General features: G+C 39.1%; 1 protein-coding gene across 2 annotated transcripts in view; it reads left to right on the top strand.

Annotated features, from left to right (window-relative positions):
* The window catches only part of LOC137331559 (solute carrier family 25 member 36), a 68833-nt gene that overhangs the window by 35064 nt on the left and 10606 nt on the right, over nt 1-23163 (top strand). Inside the window, exons 3-4 of one of the 2 annotated variants that reach the window (XM_067995432.1) lie at nt 7022-7099; nt 12178-12278. In XM_067995432.1, coding sequence (XP_067851533.1) covers nt 7022-7099; nt 12178-12278 — 179 coding nt within the window. The remainder of the gene's footprint in view (nt 1-7021; nt 7100-12177; nt 12279-23163) is intronic. The other variant, XM_067995434.1, reaches the window with a different exon arrangement.

Here is a 23163-nt window from a genome sequence, read left to right on the forward strand (position 1 = left end):
TTGGATATGCACATGAAGTGCCATAACCTACAAAGCTATGGACCAAGTGCTGGAAAGTGGGATTAGTCTGGGTGGCTCATTTCCGGCCGGCGCAGACACGATGGGCCGAATGACCTCCTTCTGTGCCATAAATTTTCTATGATTCCATGAAAATGAGCTTTTTTCCAATTTATTACTTTGATCTTTGTCTTATTTATGTCCTTCTCAATCTTTTATCTTAAACCTTATTGTGTTGTGATCACTATTGCCTAGATGTTCCCCTACGCTTACTTCTCTGTTCTGGTTAATTTCCCATTACTAGATCCAGCAGTGCTTCCTCTCTTGTTGGACTTTTTACATACTGGGTAAGAAACGAGTCCTGCACACATGTAAAAACTCCATTCTCTGTACCCCTTTTACTACCACTTCTTGATAGTTTATTTGGGGCTAGTTAAAATCTCCCATGATTATTATTCTATGTCCTTTACTCATTTCACCTATTTGCTTACATATTTCTTCCACCACCTCCTTTTCACTATTAAGTGGTCTGTAATATACCCGTATTGGTGTGATCGATCCTGTCTTTTATTTCAGTCCAAATGGATTCTGTTTCTATCCTTCTGTTAGTTATGTCCCTTTTTTCTACTGCTATTATGTTATCTTTAATTAGTACAGCTACTCCACCCCCTTCTTCCGTCCCTATCCTTTCTGATTATGTTATAGCCTGCAATATTTAGTAGCCATGTTTGTTATTCCTACTACATCTGGTTCCTCACTACCGATTGTTGCCTCCAGTTCCCCCATTTTATTTTGGATGCTGTGTACATTGCTGTACAGGCAGTTTAATTCATCTTTAATAGTTCCTTTTACTTTATTTTTAACAGTCCTTTTATACTTCTGTGTTATAGCTGTATTTGTTCCTTGACCGTTTGTTACCTTTATTCCTTACTCTGGTCTGACCTTTACACTCATCTCCTGTTTCTTTTATCTTTACGCATTTGTTATTGTTACCAGATCACTTCCCCCCAACTTGCTAGTTTAAAGTCCTCTTATCACATCATGGTTTTCTTTTATAACACTATCCTCCTGTTTGTGTCCTGTTCACATGGCTTAAGTACTCAAACTGCCTCACTATTGGGAGGGAAGAGTATTGGAAACATTACTCTCAATTCTTAGTGTTTTCCTCTCTTTTGTAGCTATCCATTTTAGATTTTATTTATTCATTTGATTTTTTCCATGCAATTATGCCAGATGTTCCTTTGGTTCCTCTAAATGTTATAATGACATCCCCAATTCTGAAGTAACTTTGCTACATAGCATTTAGCGGGCAACAAAATGCACTATAACTCAGAAAATGGTATGATCTCAATTACAGTTTCCATAATTAAAACCTGGGACAGATTGTGACAGTTAATAACTTATCCAGTATATCCGGACAGTTAAGTTACATAAACACGTACATAAAAATGCTTGGGAGTTGTATTCAGCAAACCATTCATAATCTAAGCAGTCACAAACATATTGCAGAAAAGATTAAATTCTGATTAATTGGATGCACTGTCCTAGTGCATGCCTGCAACTGCCTCCTCCCTTGACTGCTGTGATGGATTGAGTTAATACTTACTAAAGCATTAAAGGCAAGATACCGCACAGTGCCAATGTACTCTTTTTGGTGTGATACATAACTAACAGCAGCTATAAATAGTTGCATTTTAATATGTTGGTTGTCCTGAAGCAGTTTGACTTTTTTGTAATTTTGATATTCTCAGAGCCGAGAGGATAGGTGACCATTTTGATTTAACAAATTGTAACTTCTACAAATCGAGCCTTTTTACCTGTAGAATTAGTTTTTTTTTTGCCTTTTTAGAATATTGTTTAAAACATGTTCACTATACTTCTGGGAGAAGCTGAAGAGATGATATGTCTTTTCTTTTTTGCTATGTAACATTCACAGGACCTGAAAGGAATCTTGTATCTACACTACTAACTTCAAATGATTGATACCTTGACTGAAGACATTGTACTCTTAAATGTAATTGGTTATTCCCTAGGTTACATCACACCAAAGGCCCTGCAATGATTATTTGTTTCCTATTTTCTTGCAATTTCCTGTACCTTGTCAAAGTGGCCAGTCTTCATCTGTCCTGCTAAATAATATTTGTCAGCAGGCTGTTCAACTGTGGGAGGGTTTACAGCCAAACCCAGTGATTTCTTCATCCAACTTCCATATGTACACAAAAGTCACTGGATAAGGATCGGAAGTGGGAACCCCGGCTGTTTATTTTTAGTAGGCAGGGCACAGGTTGAACTTGGGACCGGCCAGTCTGCATGGCTCAGTATTGCATTTCTTTTTAAATTCTAAAATTAATTGGCTGAAAATTACATCAACATATCTACCCTTGTGTGTGTTTCAAATGGCTGCATTGATATTTTTCAATATTAAAATGAGTAGGGACAGTGGAATTTCTTTGTAATTAATGGCATTTATGTTTTCTAACTAATTATTAAGTGCTACTTATGAAATTTGTGTTTATTGTGGTTGCATATTCTCATTCTCTAAATTGGATTTAATTGGACATTTAGTTGTATCATTTTCTTTTGATCAAATCTTAATGTTGCGGTAATGGTCTGAGAGCGTAGCTGCAGTGAGTAGTTTGCAGGAGCAAGATCTCTGTTCCACTGTAGGTAGCCCATCTGTGATTTGCAATCCCGCTTACAGTCCATAAACTTTCAATGTTTTCAGACTGTAGGCAGAAGCATTTCAGTTCTTAAAATATTGAAGGATAAACACTCTGCTACAGTTAATAATAGTGCCTGGGAGGCCTTCTGGAGTGCCAAATGGTTCAGCTTTGCTCCATACTTATTGACCCCAAGCGGTGTGAAACTTCCTCCCCATGAGGTTTTACACTGCTACATTCTAGATGTGGCTTGTGACCTAACTGTAAAGTTATACCTTTTGCGTTGTTGCAAAGTGTAAACTCCTTTTCTGTGACTCAACTGTGATGATATAACTAAGTATTTCCTTTTGGTATACTGCTTCTCAATCAAACATTGCCACTGGGTCATCTGCACGCTTTGAAACCACTTCAATTTTAGAAACTGAAGTTCAGCTTTTGTACATAATGCAAGCTGTGGTCTATATAAAATTGACACCATTTTGAAGACACACAAATTTGACTTCTGGGTAACCTCCCTCCCAGCATTATATATTTGCCTATTTCAAAATGTGCATTGAAACATAATTGTATTTTTTTCCCCTAGGTACTTTACTGCATAATTGCATTAGGGCCTATAGAGGAATTTTACCCTTTCCAAAATGAAATTGGTATATCAGTAGTTTGATTACAAACTGAATCTTGTACCAAGTCTTCTAAAGTGTTGTGAAGTTAGATGCAGTGGTAATTTGCACATCAGTTTAAAAACCTGCAAGAATGTGCCTATATATTAGATTATATTTTACAGTAAAAAGGTGACTGCTGTTAAAACAAATTAGCTTGTAATATTGAACTTGCCTGAAGGCACTGCCATTTCTGCTTTCAGGCAATGCATTCTAGGAAGGACGAGGGAAGGACAACCTCACTGTCAGTGTCCCATAAAATGCTGTGCCATACTGTAAAACTTTCTAGCGTTTACTGGTTTAGAAATTTTTGTTTCTGAACCAAAAATCTCTGGATATTTTTTTTATCTTCATTAAAAAAAAAGAGTGGATGACAGTGCTGATCTCTATTCCAGAATGCATTGCAGTTACAGACCCAAACCCCAGCAAATTTCTGATCTAAGTCAAATTCAGAGGGCTATCACAATGGGTCATTGAGTTTGTTCAGCGAGTACTGTACCACACAATCTCGAGTTTGATGCTTGGTCCAGTTGATCTCAGTTGGGGTTAGGAAAGGGAATATCAGTAATGTTCCTGCTCCTGATACCCATCCATTGACCCCTGGATGTTGGACATTAGGTGAGGACAAGACTAAGCGCAGCTGTACTCTGCTTCGGCAGCTTGCTGGCACTCACCATCTAGGCTCGTATGTGAATAATGACCACATTGGTGAGGAACTGGAGGGCAAGTAGCACCTGTGGAATTGTGCCCTATCAAGAAGTCAATGCCTTTAGGAGAGGAGCTGTTACAATCAAGTTAAAACTCTTCCAATGGCTCTCGGCAAGAAGCCAATGATAAAGTTTCATGATTTCCAATGCAGTGGGATCATGAATTAATAAAATTACACCAACCTTTTCTATTTGTTGTAAAGTGCGCTAGTTCCATGAAATAAATTATTCAGTCCTAATATGATCCTTAATGCAATCTAACTAGTGTTTTGATATGGTATGCCTCTTGGTTATGTTCCTTCAATGTGATAATGCTTTGCAGTGTTCACTAATCTATCATTATGCTTACATCCAAACCATTGGAGTCATTTTTGTTGTTTAATTTGCTTCCATTTTTGAGAGTAGGTTTTTGTTTTGTCCAATTCTGAGGTTGTGATTGCTAGAATGTCTCTCAGCTATGTACATGTACTTGTATGCTTTTAGTCGTCTATTGCCATCACTAAGCTCTAATAAAGTATTGGTTATTCAAGGTATACTCACACATGCTAACCTAGAAAATATCAAAAGCCGATCCAATCCCCAAAATACACACAGCTCAAAAACAGTCCTAATTTAGACAATATGCACATGAGAAGACAAGGAGTTCAACTGAAAGTGTAGTGGGACACAGACTTGTCATAACCTAAGCCGCAGGTACACGGTTATGATTTAGATCACTAAAAAGCAGAATTATTAGAGTAAAGTAGTGCATTTGGAAATTTAAATCCAGGACATATGAATGCTGAAGGCATGAAATTCATTTTTCAGGATGGTTTGCACACATGATCTCCACCCTGCAAAGGAAATTTTGATTTTTGCTGCATATTTGGTGCATTCTCTGCCATTTTGGAATCTGAGTGTAAATCAGTGTAATTTGTTTTCATTAAAATGCATTACCAATCCAACCCCATTCCCTATTTTATCTCCAAAGGGAAGCAATTCTCAAGTAAAGTGACGAATACTCAAAGCCAATTAGTATGTTTGCACCAGGGCACAACCTCTTTATCTCAAAAAAAAAGTAGCACCAGTTGTACTCTTGAAAATAAACATCACAACAGTCGGACGTGCTCCAGAAAGCTCCTGTGAAGAAAATTAAATCTTTTCAAAAGCTGCATTTTAGCAGCTTTTGTTATTTTTAAATGTTTTTTGAGAACAAACACTAAATAAACATATCTGTATCTGTAACTGTGACTCTGAAACAGAGTGCATTTTAATTTTTTCTGCCTCAAGTCTGTGCATAACTAGCAATAGAAGAAAGAAAATAAATAGCTACCAGACCCACCCATCAAGCGATCTGAGTGGTTCCGACAGCTTCCAATTCCACTCTCCAACTGATTTGGTGGATACTGAAAACCTCCAAGCTCGGTGGAGAAAAAGTTAATTTTCCGATGAAATGCTGAAACGCTGGCAGTTAGTATTTGTGTACTTTCATGCCTTTCTACGCCCAATCCTATTTTTGCAACCGCAAGAAATGTTGATCAAATTTCTGCCAAGTGTCGGTTTATCTAAATTTCTATTAATTGCTGTTTAATGTCTATTTTTCCTAATTTATCTACATTAAAATGGGCATCGACTTTAGATAGCACTTTAAGAGCATTTGCCAAACGTTGTCTAAAGCCTACCCTGTACTAATTGTTAGTTGGATTTTATGTCCTTACTCTGGAGAGGGGTGGAAACCTCACAATTTGTAATAGTTGATTCCAATTTGAGGAAGGGAGAATATTGATGAGGGAAAAAAAGCCAAATGGATTTCCTCTTTACACTTGAGCACAGTCTTGCTTGTAAGGACGTTTGTTTTAATTGTGCATGATTTAAATTTTTACATATTACTTTATATTTTGCATTTTATGCATGACCTCTATTTATATTCAAAATGTGTCATGCTTTGAGGATTACCTGCAGATAGACCTGTTAGACTAACGTCCATTGCGGGCAAACTCTTGGAATACATAATTTGACATAAAATTAATGAGCATTTAGAAATGCAAGGGTTAATCAAGGACAGCTAGCACGGATTTGTTGAATGCAAGTTGTGTTTGATACATTTAATAATTTTTTGACTAAATCTTGATAAAGACAATGCAGTAGATGTAGTGTATATGGATTTTCAGAAGGCATTTGATAAGGTTTCCGAAGCTTATCAGAAAAATTCAGGAAAACGGTATGAGGAAATGTCCATCAGCCCCCAGGGGTCAGTACTTGTACGTGTGTGTGTGATTTTGCTCTTACATCGGTCACGACCGCAGGACGTTCCAAATTACTTCTCATCACTGTTTTCAGCACCCCATTAGAGAAACAGCATTAGTGCCAGATGTTGTCGATTCATCTGGATGAATCCAGGGATGGAACGCTGTCATTGTGAGGACAGACTTGGGATACTGGGACTATTTCTACTGGAGCAGAGAAGGCTAAGTGGAGATCAAAATTGAGGGGTTTTGATAGTGAATAGGGAAAGACTATTTCCTCTAGTTGGGGTATTAGTGATGCGGAATCATCAAATTTTAAAATTGATCACTGAGTAGTTTGGAGAAATTTCTTTATGCAGAAGGTTGATGGAGCATGGTATAATTTGTCATGAAGTGGCTGAGGCAGAGACCATTGCATCTTTTAGAGAAAAATTGGATTCATATTTGAAGCGAAAAAAGATACAGGGCTATGGGGAAAGAGCAAGGCAGGGGGATCAATCTTGCATTGCTGTAGCAAAGAGTCATCGCAGACACGATCATTCAAATGGTCTCCTTCTGTGCTGTAAATTTTATGGTTCTATGTTCAGTTTTGACCAGACCAAATTTAGAAATAATAGCAATTGTATTTTTAAGACTGAGCAATAATCTACTTTCTGAACTGCAGTTTCACACCTCACGTCTATAAAAAAAAAATGCACCATGGATACTAAATTCATAAGTACCAAATTTTTTTCTTATTTTCATTATTTTTCCTTCAACAATTTTTTTTTCAGGATGATTCTGGAAAAGGAAGGTCCCCGTTCTCTCTTCAGAGGGTTGGGACCTAATCTGGTAGGCGTCGCGCCCTCTAGGTAAGCGGTCAAACTATAGATTGCATTGTTTGCAGTAAACTTTGCCCTGGGATGGTGTGCAAGACGCAATTTTGGAAAGTTTGTACAATATTCATTCTGATGTTTGTCTTAACATGTTGGCTAAGGTTAATATAGTTTTTCTGACTGTTAGCGGTTTGGAAAGCCTTTTACCTTTTAAAAAAAATTTTGTTTTTAAAAGCTTTTCCTTTTTTTTTTAAGTAGCTTTCATTTTATGGAGAATATATATTCTCTACAAAATGAAAGTTCACTAACAAAAAATGAAAATCTTTTAAAAACAAATTTTCAAAGAAGGTAAATGGCTTTCCAAGCCACTATATACGCCTGTGGAGCAGATACCTAGTTCAAACTAATCCTATCAATTTAGGATTCACTGTCATAATGCATCTGAAGATATGGTATGTAAATCACACTTTCAAGTTCATTTTTGTTCTTTTGGTAATTTTATTTGGAGTGGTGTTATTGGAAGAATCATCCTCGTGTGCTAGAGTCATTCCTGCTAACATTTTGTGTATGTATGTTTGTCTGGTCACGTATCATGAATTGGCGGGGGCGAGACAAGCGAGAGTAGGAGAACAAGGATAGCGAAAAAAAAAACTAAGGATAGTGAGGAGCCTGTTAAGAAAATGAGATCAGAGAAGGAAGAGAGCAAGTAGAAGAAACAGTGAAGGCAACCAACCTACAAATAAGTATTGCATGTGCAAGTTTTGCCCACTATTTTGTGATATAGAAAATTACCGCGTTGCATGACACGCAAATAGTGGAAGTTTATGCTTGTACTGTCGCAGCAAGCCTATTAAAGTTCATTACACTTCCAGTAAGCATTATCTGTCATATATAAATGTGTATTAAAACAGGACTGTCTTATTTTGGGTCCCTTTTGACGCAGCATAAATGGAGGATGTGATTTGAGAGATAAATTAGCTGCTAATGTGTTAGATAAAATTGGGGATGCCTATTTTCTTTATATCTGCTTGACATTAATAGAGTCTGAAAAATAGCTGATTTGTTTTATTCCAGTTCTATTCAGCTGGAAGTCATTGTTTGAGCACTTAAACTTGTTGCAAAATTAATATAAATGTGCTTAATGGTGTTTTTTCAAAATGATGTTCATAAAACTTAGCAATAGTAATGGTAAGCATATGGCTTGTTGAATTTGCCTTTTTGTGACTAAAAGCAATAATAGGTCATACTCGCAGCAACTTAATTAATCCTATCTGTTGAACAAGGACATTAGTAACTATGGACTGAAATATCATAAGTCCCTCACTTCAATAGTAATTCATTAACGAGAACATGAATACAGAACATCTGCCAGCATTCAAAGTGCACCTTGCTAAAGCTCGTTAAGTATAGTGTACTTATTCAACCTTGTTGTGAATGGGAATTTTTATGAGGTAGTACATGACCTGGACTTGGGTATTTAGGGCGCAATTTCAAAGTTTGCAGATGACACGAAACTCTGAAATGTGGTAAACAATGTGGAGGATAGTGACAGACTGGTGAAATGTGCAGACACGTGGCAGATGAAATTTAATGCAGAGAAGTGTGAAGTGCTACATCTTGATAGGAAGAATGAGGAGAGGCAGTATAAACTAAATGGTACAATTTTAAAGGGGGTGCAGGAACAGAGAGACCAGAGTGGTGTATATGCAGATCTTTGAAGGTGACAGGACAAGTTGAGAAGGGCGTTAAAAAAGCATGGGATCCTGGGGTTTATTAATAGAGGCTTGGAGTACAAAAGCAAGGAAGTTCTGCTAAACCTTTGCGTTCAGTTCTGGGCACCACACTTTAGGAAGAATGTCTCTGCCTTAGAGAGGTTGCATAAGAGATTTACTAGAATGATACCAAGGATGAGGGACTTTGGTTATGTGGAGAAGCTGGGGTTGTTCTCCTTAGAGCAGAGAAGGTTAAGAGGAGATTTGATAGAGGTGTTCAAAATCATGAACGGTTTTGGCAGAGTAAATAAGGAGAAACTATTTCCAGTGGCAGAAGGGTCGGTAACCAGAGCACACAAATTTACGGTAATTGACAAAAGAACCGGGGCGACGTGAAGTTTTTTTTTACACAGCGAGTTGTTGTGAACTGGAATGCACTGCCTGAAAGGTTGGTGGAAGCAGATTCGATAGTAACTTTCAAAAGGGAATTGGATAAATACTTGAAGGGAACAAACTTACAGGGCTATGGGGAAAGAGCAGTGAGTGGGACAAATTGGATAGCTCTTTCAAAGAGTCGACGCAGGCACGATGGGCTGAATGGCCTCCTGTGCTGTATCATTCTATGATTTTGGTAATGCTGATTGTAGAAGGAAAATTGCCATGACCTTTTGTGTTGTGTGTTAAGTTGGATTTAAGAATAAAGGCAGTGAGAAGCCGTTTATGCAAAGCAGACAGCTGAAGGATTTTTATAACCACTTAACAAAAGATTTAACAAGTTACCAGAAGGATATTATTTTCTTGTGTCAATGAGTTTTTTTTGTGCAACCCTCTGGAAATGCCACATGTTCAAAGGGTTGACCCCAAAGGAACGAACAACATGGTTGGCATCCAAAGATTTTATACGCAACTGGAGAATCCTGGCTTCTCCAACAAGTCCATAAATGCTGAATATCTCCCAATAACAGTGAGTAAATGTACCTTGTGGCATGTTACTGAGCTGTACTGAACCAGTAAGGTCCTAGATTTCAGTTGGTATCTGTGCTGAGTCAGCTGGTCTCAGCTCTTGTGATCGAACTGTACATTTTGATCTCTCCTAGGTTAGGAAAGAGACCTGTTGAAGGTGTTGGGTTGTCCTTTGAACTCTGATATACTCTGGAAGTATCCCAGACTGCACACATTTTGGGCCCATCATATTGATCATTACAAGTAAAATGCAAAATTATGCAGATTCTTATTCATTCATGGGATGTGGGCGTCCCTGGCAAGGCCAGCATTTATTGCCCATCTCTAATTGCCCTTGAGAAGGTGGTGGTGAGCCGCTGGCTTGAACCACTGCAGTCAGTGTGGTGAAGGTTCTCCCACAGTGCAGTTAGGTAGGATTTTGACCCAGCGATGATGAAGGAACGGTGATATATTTCCAAGTTGGGATGGCGTGTGACTTGGAGGGGAACGTGCAGGTGGTGGTGTTCCCATGTGCCTGCTGCCTGTGTCCTTCTAAGAGGTAGAGGTCGCAGGTTTGGGAGGTGCTGTCGAAGAAGCCTTGGCGAGTTGCTGCAGTGTTACTTGTAGATGGTACACACTACAGCCACGGTGTGCTGGTGGTGGAGGGAATGAATGTTTAAGGTGGTGGATAGGGTGCCAATCAAGCTGGCTGCTTTGCCCTGGATGGTGTCGAGCTTCTTGAGTGGTGTTGGAACTGCACTCATCCAGGCCAGTGGAGAGTATTCCATCACACTCCTGACTTGTGCCTTGTCGATGGTGGAAATGCTTTGGGGAGACAGGAGGTGAGTCACTCACCACAGTAATACCCAGCCTCTGACCTGCTCTTAGAGTTATACAGCACGGATAGAGGCCCTTCGGCCTATCTTGTAGCCACGGTATTTATATGGCTGGTCCAGTTAAGTTTCTGGTCAATGGTGACCCCCAGGATGTTGATGGTGGGGGATTTGGCGATGGTAATGCCGTTGAATGTCAAGGGGAGGTGGTTAGACTCTCTCTTGTTGGTGATGGTCATTGTCTGGCGCGAATGTAACTTGCCGCTCATCAGCCCAAGCCTGGATGTTGTCCAGGTCTTGCTGCATGTGGGCGCGGACTGCTTCATTATTTGAGGGGTTGTGAATGGAACTGAACACTGTGCAATCATCAGCAAACATCCCCATTTCTGACCTTTATAATGGAGGGAAGGTCATTGATGAAGCGGCTGAAGATGGTTGGGCCTAGGACACTGCCCTAAGGAACTGTTTGACCAAGTGTCCGCATGCAAAACATTAACTTCCCTGTTATCTCCACAGATGCTGACTGACCTGAGTGTTTCCAGCATTTTCTGTTTTTAATAATGATCATTGTCATAGCCATTATTAAGCAGCTATCTTTGAAAACTGCAGCCTTAATCTGACCTGATGTGGAGATGCCGGTGATGGACTGGGGTTGACAAATGTAAGGAATCTTACAACACCAGGTTATAGTCCAACTATAACCTGATGTTGTAAGATTCCTTACATTAATCTGACCTGCCATTGGGTGGGGGTGGCGGGGGGTGGGGGGAAGGTTTGAACAAACGTCTAAAAGGGCTGGCTGCCTGGAGAATGACTTGGAAAATAGAAGGCTAAAAATCCATCAGATACTTGAGTGGAAATTAGTCTCCTTTTGGAAGGAACAAGTTGAAAATTATCACTGGATAATATGGGCAGGTTTTCTGTATTTTTGTTTTGGTTTTTCCCATTGAATCTGTAAGTTAATCCTTAATCTTTGCAGAATTTTTAGATCTCAGCTAGAATGATGCTGGTGACACTACACTTGGCCTTAACATTCCCTAGGCTAGGGAAGGAAAATTCTATCAATGATCCTATACAGTGACCCTGTTAAAGTGTACAGGCATCAGATGAGGACAGGATTAAGCTTGGCACGCTCAGTGTCTTGCGTATTAATGAAACATGACTGTTTGAACAAAGTACTACAACGCTGCCTAAAGCTGTGGAGGGAGAAAGTTAGGGGAAGGGGAATCTATTGTTTTTCTTGACTGGACTTCTGGTACAGGATCTTTATGATAGCCCATTCTGAAGGGATGGCCAAAGGGGCTATTGTCTACATGTATAATTTTAGTAGGTGGTGTATGGTCATATGCAACATCAGACTATATAAGCTATATCACCCATGTATTTGCTTTTTGTCAATCTAAGATCTAATGCATTCTGTATCTGTTTTGCTAGTTTTTGTTCTATGAAAAATTCAAATTTTGAATGAAACCAAAATTAAATTCAGGCACGCTTACTTTTTCTGAAAAGGTAATGTCATGTAGAAAAATGAGTTATTACTATAATTGTATTTAAACCATTGGTAAGTTATTAGATTTCAGCTAAAACTAACTTTCCAGTGGTGGTGTGATCTTATCCCCTCTTGTAGGGCAATTTACTTTGCTGCTTACTCCAGTTCTAAGGAAAAGTTGAACACTGTCCTGGAGCCAGATTCCAGCCAAGTGCATATGGTCTCAGCTGGAGTGGCAGGTAAGAGTAAAAAGTGCTGCTTCTTTCCCAATGTAATGTCTTTAGGAATATACTTAACATTATTTGCAGGGAATAGTCTTGAATTATTTTAAAATGTATTTGTAAATTTCCAAAATTGTAAGATTGGGTGAATTTTAAAACTGCGTGAGTCAAAAATATGTTGACACATCTTTTATATGTAAAGTGTCTCATGACAGTTACAAGTGTATTGTAGTCTGCTGTTTTGTTTCATTTCAGCATTTTATTTAATGAAATTGGAGTCTGATGTCTATGGATGCACAAGGAAAATTTATGGACAGTGTTTAATATTTGATTTTAAAAATCCACTTTTCATATAAATGCTTTTTAATACAGAGAAGATCATTGTGTGATTCGAACATAGTTCGAAGAATCAGTTTTTAAGAAAATCTCGTCGTCTGAAGAACATTGTTAATTATCTCGTACTTGAGAACAAAAGACTTGCCGATTAAAACATAATTTCTGACTTCGTTTTGAGGACAATGAAACCTTTTAGAAGTTGTTTACAGATTTGCGTTAACCCGCAATTTTTCAAACAACATGCTCATGTCTGAATAATTTTAGTGGAGGCGTGGGAGGGGGGAGAACGACAACTTCAATAGACACTGTATAATCATCCTTATCTGACTAGATTACTATCCCCTGTTGCATGTAATCTGAGCCAGTCTCTCCCTTATCTCCTCCCTGCAGTTTTCAGTGATTTAAACTTTTTAAAACTGTGTAGTCTTAATCTATTTAACAAGGAAATCATCCACCAAAGCTAGCTGTAATAATATGTTTAAAAAGAGCCATCATATTGGAAATCTCAGCCCCATAATTATTAAATTTAAGTTCAAAGTTATCATAAGAGCTTTTAGAGTAAAGGAGAGAAAACAATGGCAACTTTTTCAAACTTATAAACTTGATTATGGAATGACATTTTATGCCTGGAGAACAGTGTTTTCATCTAAAACAATTAGACAAATTCTTAACACTCTACTTTATAGGCAGAGAAGATTTTTCATTAATTTATTTTCCCTGTGTAATTTTGATCATTAGTACGATTACATCATATCATCAAGTTAAAACTACAAAATTAAGAAAAGGGATAACTGCAGGCCCACTGTATGAAAGTGAACACTTACATGATATGTTACTCCTGTGATAAAATGTAGTCTTGCCTACAACTAACAGGACTCTTTATCAAAAAGGTAGAAGCAATTTTGAAAATGATTTTTAAAAAATTAAATAACTATTAACATAGTTGACATAAGAAACAATAGAGGTGCCATTACACTACTGGGTGTATTCTATAGGCCACCAACTAGTGGGGAGGATATAGAGGAGCAAATGTGCAGGGAAATTAGAGGTGTAGGAACTATAGAGTAGTGATAACGGGGGACTTCAATTATCCTAAAAGAGACTGGGATAGTAATAAGGGGCAAAGACAGGGAGGAATTTTTGAAGTGTGTTGAGAACTTTCTTGACCAGTACGTTTCCAGCCCAATGAGGAAGGAGGCATTGCTGGATTTGGTTCTGGGGAATGAGGCGTGCCAAGTGGAGCAAGTGTCAGTGGGGAAACATTTGGGGAACAGCGATCATAGTATCGTAAGATTTAGAATCGCTATGAAAATGGATATGGACCACTCTAAAGTAAAAATACTCAATTGGAGGAGGTCCAATTTCACTGGGATGAGAACAGATCTAGCATGGGTAAATTGGAATCAAATATTGGCTGGCAAACTGTAATTGAATTATGGGCAGCCTTTAAAGAGGAGATGGTTCGGATACAGTCTAGGTACATCCCCACGAGGGAGAAAGGTAGGGCAACTAAAGCCAGAGCTCCCTGGATGACAAAAGAGATAGAGAGTAAGATGAAGCAGAATAAAGGGACATATGACAAATGTCAGGTTGATAACACAAGTGAGAACCAGGCAGAATATGGAAAGTTCAGAGGGGAAGTGAAAAAGGAAATAAGAGGGGCAAAGAGAGAGTACAAGAATAGACGGGCGACCAACATAAAAGGGAATCCAAAAGTCTTCCATCGGCATGGAAATGGATAATAAGAGGAGGGGTGGGGCCGATTAGGGACCAAAATGGAGATCTACTCATGGAGGCAGAGGGCATGATGGAGGTACTAAATGAACACTTTGCATCTGTCTTTACCAAGGAAGAAGATGCTGCCAGAGTCTCAGTAAAGGTAGATATAGTTTAGATACTGGATAGGCTAAAAATTGATTAAAAGGAGGTGCTAGAAAGGCTAGCTGTACTTGAAGTAGATGTCACCCGGTTCAGATGGGATGCGTCCTAGGTTGCTGAGGGAAGTAAGGGTGGAAATTGTGGAGGTGCTGGCCATAATCTTCCAAACATCCGTAGATATGGGGGTGGTTCCAGAGGACTGGAGAATTGCAAATGTTACACCCTTGTTCAAAAAAGGGTGTAAGGATAAACCCAGCAACTATATGCCAGTCAGTTTAACCTCGGTGGTGGGGAAACTTTTAGAAATGATAATCCTGAACAGAATTAGCAGTCACGTGGACAAGTGTGGATTGATTAGGGAAAGCCAGCACGGATTCGTTAAAGGCAAATTGTGTTTAACTAACTTGATTGCCCTCATCAAAAAACTCAATGGTGTATATGGACTTTCAAAAGGCATTTGATAAAGTGCCACATAATAGGCTTGTCATCAAGATTGAAGCCCATGGAATAAAAAGGGCAGTAGCAGCATGGATACAGAATTGGCGAAATAACAGGAAGCAGAGAGTAGTGGTGAACGGTTGTTTTTTTGAGGGAGGAGTTCAGTGGTGATCCCCAGGGGTTGGTACTAGGACCGCTATTTTTCTTGATATATAGTAACGACTTGGACTTGGGTGTGCAGGACACAATTTCCAAATTTGCAGATGACACAAAATTTGGAAGGGTAGTGAACAGTGAGGAGGATAGTGATAGACTTCAAGAGGATATAGACTGGCTGGTGGCGTGGCCAGACACAGGGCAGATGAAATTTAATGCAGAAAAATGCAAGGTGATATATTTCGGTAGGAAGAATGAGGAGAGGCAATATAAACTAAAGGGCACAATTCTAAAAGGGGTACAGGAACACAGTGATCTGGGGGTATATGTACACAAATCATTGAAGGTGGCAGGGCAGGTTGAGAAAGCAGTTTAAAAAGCATACGTGATCCTGGGCTTTATAAATAGAGGCATAGAGTACAAAAGCAAGGAAGTCATGATGAACCTTTATAAAACACTGGTTCGGCCACAACTGGAGTATTGTGTCCCGTTCTGGACACCGCACTTTAGGAAAGATTTGAAGGCCTTAGAGAGTGTGCAGCAGAGATTTACTAGAATGATTCCAGGGTTGAGGGACTTTAGTTACTTGGATAGACTGGAGAAGCTGGGGTTGTTCTCCTTGGAACAGGGAAGGTTGCGAGGAGATTTGATAAGAGGTATTCAAAACCGTGAAGGGCCTAGACGGAGTAGATGGAGAGAAGCTGTACTCATTGGCGAAATGGTCAAGAACCAGAGGACATAGATTTAAGGTGATTGGCAGAAGAACCAAAGACCACATGAGGAATTTTTTTTTTTACACAGCGAGTGGTTAGGATCTGGAATGCAGTGCCTGAGAGGGTGGTAGAGGCAGATTCAATCATGGCCATCAAAAGGGAACTGGATAATTACTTGAAAAGAAAAAAATTGCAGGGCTATGGGGATAGGGTGGGGGAGTGGGACCCGCTGTATTGGTCTTGCATAGAGCTGGCATGGACTCGATGGGCCAAATGGCCTCCTTCCATGCTGTAACTGTCTATGGTTCTATGACAGACTAAGACTGAACACTTGCTGTTGTAAGGTGGCAAAAATCTCCAAATTGCTTACCCTACTCGACATCTTGCCATAGGTGTTGTGGTTCACAATATCTAACACAATCTATGGTCTAATAGCTTTTTCCAAATCTTTCAAAAATGAATAGTGAAAATTAAGCATTGAATGAGCTTTTACTGATTTGCTTAATGGATAAATTCTAAGTAGTACTGAGTCTCACAGACCAGGAAGGTCCCAGGTTTGATCCCTGGCCTGTACTGAATTAATTGCTCACAGCCAGGGAAACCATGATGCTACAATTTGCTTTCACGTGCCTGGGTTGCAGTGGGACGGCGGAAATTTCAGCTAGAGTTCCCACTGTTAATTCCCATCCAGTGACAGCGCCTTTTGAAGGGCGTATGTGTACGGATATCAGGTAATGGCAGTATAATTCCCGCTTGTTGTGCCGCCCCACCCTGCCCATCGTAAAATGGCACAATGAGCATAGAAACAGGAGTAGGCCATTCAGCCCCTCGAGCCTGTTCTGCCATTCAAGTCGATAATGGCAGATCTGTATCTTAACTCTATCTACCCGCCTTGGTCCTGTATCACTTTAATACCTTTGCCTAACAAAAATCTATCAATCTCTGTTTTGAAATTTTCAATTGATCTAGCCTCAACAGTTTTTTGGGGGAGAAAATTCCAGATTTCCACTACCCTTTGCATGAAGAAGTGCTTTCTGACATCACCCCTGAACGGTCGAGCTCTAATTTTAAGGTTATGGCCCCTTTCTGAACTCTCCCACCAGAGGAAATAGGGTAGATAGTTTCTCTCTATCAGTCATCTTAAACACCTCAATTAGATCACCCCTTAATCTTCTATACTCTATACAAGCCTAGTCTATGCAACATGTGCTCATAACTTAAGCCTTTTAGCCCCGTTATCATTCTGGTGAATCTGCGCTGCACCCCCTCCAAGGCCAGTATATCCTTCTTGAGGTACGGTGCCCAGAACTGAATGCAGTACTCCAGATGGGGTCTAACCAGGGCTCTACAGCTGCAACATAACTTCCACCCCTTTGTATTCCAGCCCTCTTGAGATAAAGGCCAACATTCCATTCGCCTTTTAAATTATTTTTTGCACCTGTCCACTAGCTTTTAGTGATTTCTGTGCATGGACCCCTAAATCTCTATGCTCATCCACAGTTCCTAGGTTCTTGCCATTTAGAAAATACTCCAATCTATCTATCTTGGGTCCAAAGTGGATGACCTCATTCCTACTTTCCCACATTGAACTCTATCTGCCACAGTTTTGCCCACTCAATTAATCTATCAATGTCCCAGTGCAACTTTCCACTCCCATGTACACTGCTTACTGTGCCACCTAACTTTAGTGTCATCAGCAAACTTGATATACGGCGCTCTATTCCTTCATCCAAGCCATTTATAAATATGAAAAGCTATGGCCCTTGTACAGTTCCCTGGCGGACACCACTAGTCACGTCTTGCCAATTTGAGTACATACCCACTATCCCTACTCTCTCTCCTACCTCCTAACCAATTCTATTTCCAAACCAATAGGTTGCCTCCATTTCCATGCACTCTCATTTTTGTTAACAGTCTCTTATGGCGGAACCTTGTTGAATTCTTTCTGGAAGTCCATATAAATAACATCCATAGACAATTCTTTATCTACCACGTTAGTCACCTCCTCAAAAAACTTAACTAGGCATGTTAGGTATGACTTGCCCTTTACAAATCCATGCTGGCTCTCTGATCAGCTCATATTTGTCCAAATGCTTAGTCAAACTGTCCCTAATAACAGATTCTAATAACTTCCCCACAACTGACTTTAGACTAATGAGCCTACAATTTCCTAGTTTATCTCTCTTACCCTTCTTAAATAGTGGAGCGACATTGGCAATTTTCCAATCCAAGGGGACAGTTCCTGAATTGAGTGTTTTTGACAATCATGATCAACACATCAACAATTTCCTCACCTACATCTTTTAATACCCTGGGCTGGAAACCATAGAGTCCTGGAGATTTGTCTGCCTTTTAACAACATTAGTTTCTCTGTCACCATTTTTTAACTAATATTGAATCTAGTTAGTTCCTCCCCTTGATTTATTTTTAGTTTTCCTTGTATCTCTGGTATTTTTTCCTCATCCGCTGGTGTTAAAATCGATACAAAGTGGCTATTTAGTAAGTCTGCCATTTCCTGATTTCCAATTACAATATTGCCTGTGTCTTCATTAAGGGGCCCAAGTTACTCTTAGCCATCCTCTTTCTCTTAATATATTTGTAAAAATGTTTGGTGTTGTCCTTGATATTCCTCGCAAGCCTTTTCTCATATTCACTGTCTAGTCTCATACCTAAAGAATGTCCACTTAGACAAAATACCAGATGATGCCTGGCAATCCTGTAACTATATCCCAGTTTGCGTCAGTACCTTCAAAATAGGAGGAAATTGGGCAGAAAGGTAAAAGAAGAAACTGCAGAATAGGCCACGGAAGAATAATTTCTTTCGCCTTTCATTTGCTATCCAGTTAATGTATCTTTCACCCTTTTGCCTAAAATGTAAGGATTATTTCATTGGTGGCATGGTGGTATAAACTGCTTTTTAAAACCATCAACAGCACTGCAAAGATTTTAACAAAATCCAGGTTATGTTATTTTACTAGGAATAATAGTAAAAGATTCATAATTCACAAGTACCATTACGTAGAAATACAAAACATTCTTGTGTGAAATAAACTAGCAGTGCATGGATATGGTATCATTTTCTGTTTATTTTGTCGGCCTAAGTTTATTTGTTAACCATATTAGAGAAATATCTTGAAACCAAAAAATGTGTTCAAACTTTCATGGTGGCAATCAGTCACAGTGGATTCCTTGTGGTATGAGGATCTGTCTTCAGCTTGGATGGCCATTGTTCTCTTTAACCTCACTGGTTAGTTGATATTTTCACACATGCCTTGCATTACAACACAATTATTTTTATTTTGATATGAAATTGTAGGGAACAGCTAAAAATAATGTACATGGAAAAAAGAATTTTAGTATTTTTTTTCCAGCATTTTCAATTCTTATTTGGCGTAATAGTCTAGAAGCCTCAGTGACCAAGTATGAGAATTGCTAGAGAAGGAGGCTTGTTTTAGTTACAGTGGGTGGTTTGGAAAATCTGCTGAAAAAGAAAGGTAATAAGATGTTTTTGTAATAAAAATTTCAGATAGAAAATGCTAACCTTGTCATTTGTTGGAAACATAAGAGATGATTATCTTCCTTTATTAATACCTATTTCTTCTATATTAACACAGAGTACTGTCATTTTATATGAACAATTATATCTTAAAGTCTCAAGTTCTTTCATTGATCAGCAGTATGTCTGTTTGAAAGATCATTACTCTGCAAGTTTATCAGATTGTAGCAGTTAAACTCTCATTTGAATGAATAATAAGTTACTGAATGATCTATCTGACCTTTTTATGCAATAGCATTTTGATTCGCACATTCCAGGAATTTGGAATTCAAAGGAAAGGGGAATTCAACTTGTTAGAGGCTTTTCCCTGGGGAAAATAAATCTTAAAATTAGAAGTGGAAAAGACAGTTCAAGTACACGATCGGGTAAAAAATGACCTTGGTACCGAACGGCAACTAATCACTGCAGGCAAGGCAAGGAAATACCGTATTCCTATCAAATGGACATAATTGGTTCTGATACGGTGAATAAGAGAAGCTAACCAGAACACATCATACTTGATGTTAACCCATTCAGAAAATTTCTCCTTTTTAAAAAATCAAATTTAACCTCACTTTCTCCTGTTTACTTTTTTAATACAGAGTCCCTTGAAAAGAAAATTACAAAGCTGACTGACGGAGTCGGTTAGCAGGCTGACTTTTCACCTCAGAAAGCTTGTGGTTAAATCTAGCCCAGACTGGTGGTATAAAAATCTTGTATCTCTCTGCTGGTTATGTTACAGTTCAGGCTTGTTCCCAACACTTAGAAATTTTGTTCACAGCAAAACAGTGGAGTCTCCTGTGATCTGAAACCTATGTCCTTGTATGTGATAAGTGTGGGACAGCATTCTCATGATTAGCAGAGCAGAGCGACCTTACTGTTAAGTCTGTGTGGCTTTCCTATTCCTATCTCTGAATCCTCCTACAGCCTCTGCACTCCTCCAGTTCTGGCCTCTTGCTTATCTCCGATTTTCATCGCACTACCGTTGACGGCCGTGCCTTCAGCTACCTAGGCCTTAAGCTCTGGAATTCCTTTAAAATCTAACCCCTTTGACCAAGCTTTTGGCTACCTTTCCAGATACGTGGATCGCTGTCAAATTTTGTTTGATAATGCTCCTGTGAAGCACCATGGGATGCTTTACTACATTAAAGGCATTATATAAATGCAAGTTGTTGTTGCTGTGACAAGTCCGTGATTCTGATAGAATGCCCGCAGAGGAAAAGACTTTTATTCCCCAGCACTGAAATCCTTCACCTTAACTAATACCAAAATACTTAAATTCATATCCCAAATTATTTTCTTAAATTTTCTAATGAACTGGTAAAACGTTGAATTCCCCAATTCTAGCAATTGTTTTTAAATCGTTTGTGCTGCTCAAGATGAGGGGTTAAGAATTGGAACAATTTTCCATTTCAAGCAATCAGCAGCAGCAACAAGCACTCCCAGGTCAAATTCAAAATAAAGTTCTCTCTATTCTGCAACAACATTGTGCATTACCAATTTCAGAAGAGAGCTCCCTGCATTCACGTGAAATTTTCTGTTTCCACACCAACCATTCTGTTGCCTCTGAGTGAACTGGTCAAATTAGGGTGACTTGTGTCTTGGGCCAATAGCTACTAGGAATTGAATTGAAACTGCTTAAGTGAATTTAGTGGAGGAGGCTTTGATCGCATCTGTCCGGATTGGATTCAACCTAGGTCCCAAGGATAAAGCAAGCTGTGTGCCAAAACATTGTCACCCATTTCCCCCACCTAGCAATTAATCCTTTATGACTTGACACTTTCAAAAAGTATAAATGGAAGCCAATTTTTTGAGATGAGAATTCTAATGTTTACTTAAACCACACTAAAGCTATTTTCATGTTGTAGGGGGAGGAGGAGTTGCATTTTGAAGCTGCAGAAAAATAACTTAAGTAACTTTTCACCTGCCTTCATGAGGGTGGGTAAAATCTTGAAGAATTTTCAACAGTCCGTTGTAAGAGATTCTTGAGTAAATACACCCAAACCACGGAGGAAAATGGTAGGATGTCCTGAGCTCTGAGCCCTTCCCATTCTCAGACTGTGAAGGGGAAAGCTCTTCATGTCCTTTTGTTCCATGTTACTTTTTTGTTTTTATGCTATGATTGTGGAAGATGCATGAAGTAGTGGTGGCATTAACTTGTAAAAGATGTTTTATTATCAGAATTAAATTCTTTTACTGGGGAGGGAAACTCAGGTGTAGTCAATTTAGTGAATAAATTGAAGGCAGAATTTTAAAATATCATTTTCATGTTTTGTTTCATTTTTTACTTCTGTTTAAAGTATTCCATGCTCAGAATGCATGGCAACTTGTATTTAAATAACACATTTAGTGTAGTAAAACGTCCCAAGGTGTTTCACAGATGAAAAGCACTGCATAAGGGGTGACATAAGGGATGTTCAAAGAGGTAGGTTTTTAAAAGTCTTTTGAAGGTGTGGAGGGAGAAGGAGCAGGGCAGATGGATTTAGGGAGGGAGTTCCATAATGTCTAGTAAAGACTACTAAAGGCTCTGCCTCTGACGGTAGAACAGAAGGAAGGAGGGCAATGCAAAGGAGGCCAGTCTGACAAACACAACATTGCTGGCACATAAGGTGGGGGGAGGATGCAAAGAGAAGAGGGGGAGGGCTATGGAGGCTGTCGATTTCACATTGGATTTAAATATTTTAATGAGATCATACATGCCAGTAGTATGGCCTCATTGTTCAAATTGTGCCACAAAATTGGGTGAGCACATGCCCAATTTATGACTTGGGACATGCACGCAAAGGGTGTGTTAATGGGCTCAAAATTTGCCCCATTGACTTTTTTACATACATTTTCTCTAGACTGAGTTTTGCATCATTAATGGATTTCCCCTAAATGCCTCAGTATTTTGTGTAGCTCAATATGCCTCAAAATGACAAAAAAAAACATTTAGGACAAACTTTTTCCATTGGATATGATGACTAGGTCTGATTTCATGCAGCCAGTTATGTGTATTGGTCACCACATACCAATTTTGCTTCAGAGCACTAGGTTCCTCTCAACTGCCAAAAACACAGCTGGCTGAAGCTATTTTTCAAAAATTGTTTTAATCCTGTTTAAGATCGCCTAAAATAAGCCGATATCTTTGTCATTGTGCCTTCCCTGATTGAATAACATACTGAGGCTCAAACATGAATAGCCACTTATGCTGCTGATGCTCGTAGAAGCGTAAAATTGAGAAAAGGAAGAAAATGTTAATTTTACTGCTAATAAATGCAGTCTTGTCTGGAAAACTTTCATCTTTGATTGTTCTCTTTCCCCCTCCCCACAATAACATGTCTTTGCTGCTCTCACAGCCACAGTGAGATTTGATTGAGCAGCCCAGGGTGGATCAGTTGCCAGCTGTTTTCTCCTCGACTACACCAAAGATCAGACACTCTGAGGGGAGTTGCAGTGGACAGTCTGCATCTTGTGATCATGACACAATTCATTGAAAACTCTTGAAGTGAAATGTCTATCTTTGCCAATTTTAGTGAAGTCATGGGTGCAAACACACAACAGGATATCCCATTTTATATTCACATTGGCTGTGTGAATTTTTGACAAAGAAGTCAGGAATTTTATCCCTTTGGGAACTAAAACAAAAACTATATATTTAGTTCACCCACACTAGCACCATGCAAACTGCTGAAATTCAATGTTTCTTACCCATTGGATGGTATTTGTTCTGTTTGTCATGTGCAGTTCTTTGTTTTAGGAGGGTAAAATTTCACGCTTGGAATTGACATTGGGTTCGTGGCAGGAAATGGGCCAAACCCCCAGAGAAACGCCTAAAAACTGCTATTTCCAGTTTCTCCAGGATTCT

The sequence above is a fragment of the Heptranchias perlo genome, chromosome 13, assembly GCF_035084215.1.
Source record: "Heptranchias perlo isolate sHepPer1 chromosome 13, sHepPer1.hap1, whole genome shotgun sequence".
Taxonomy (NCBI): domain Eukaryota; kingdom Metazoa; phylum Chordata; class Chondrichthyes; order Hexanchiformes; family Hexanchidae; genus Heptranchias; species Heptranchias perlo.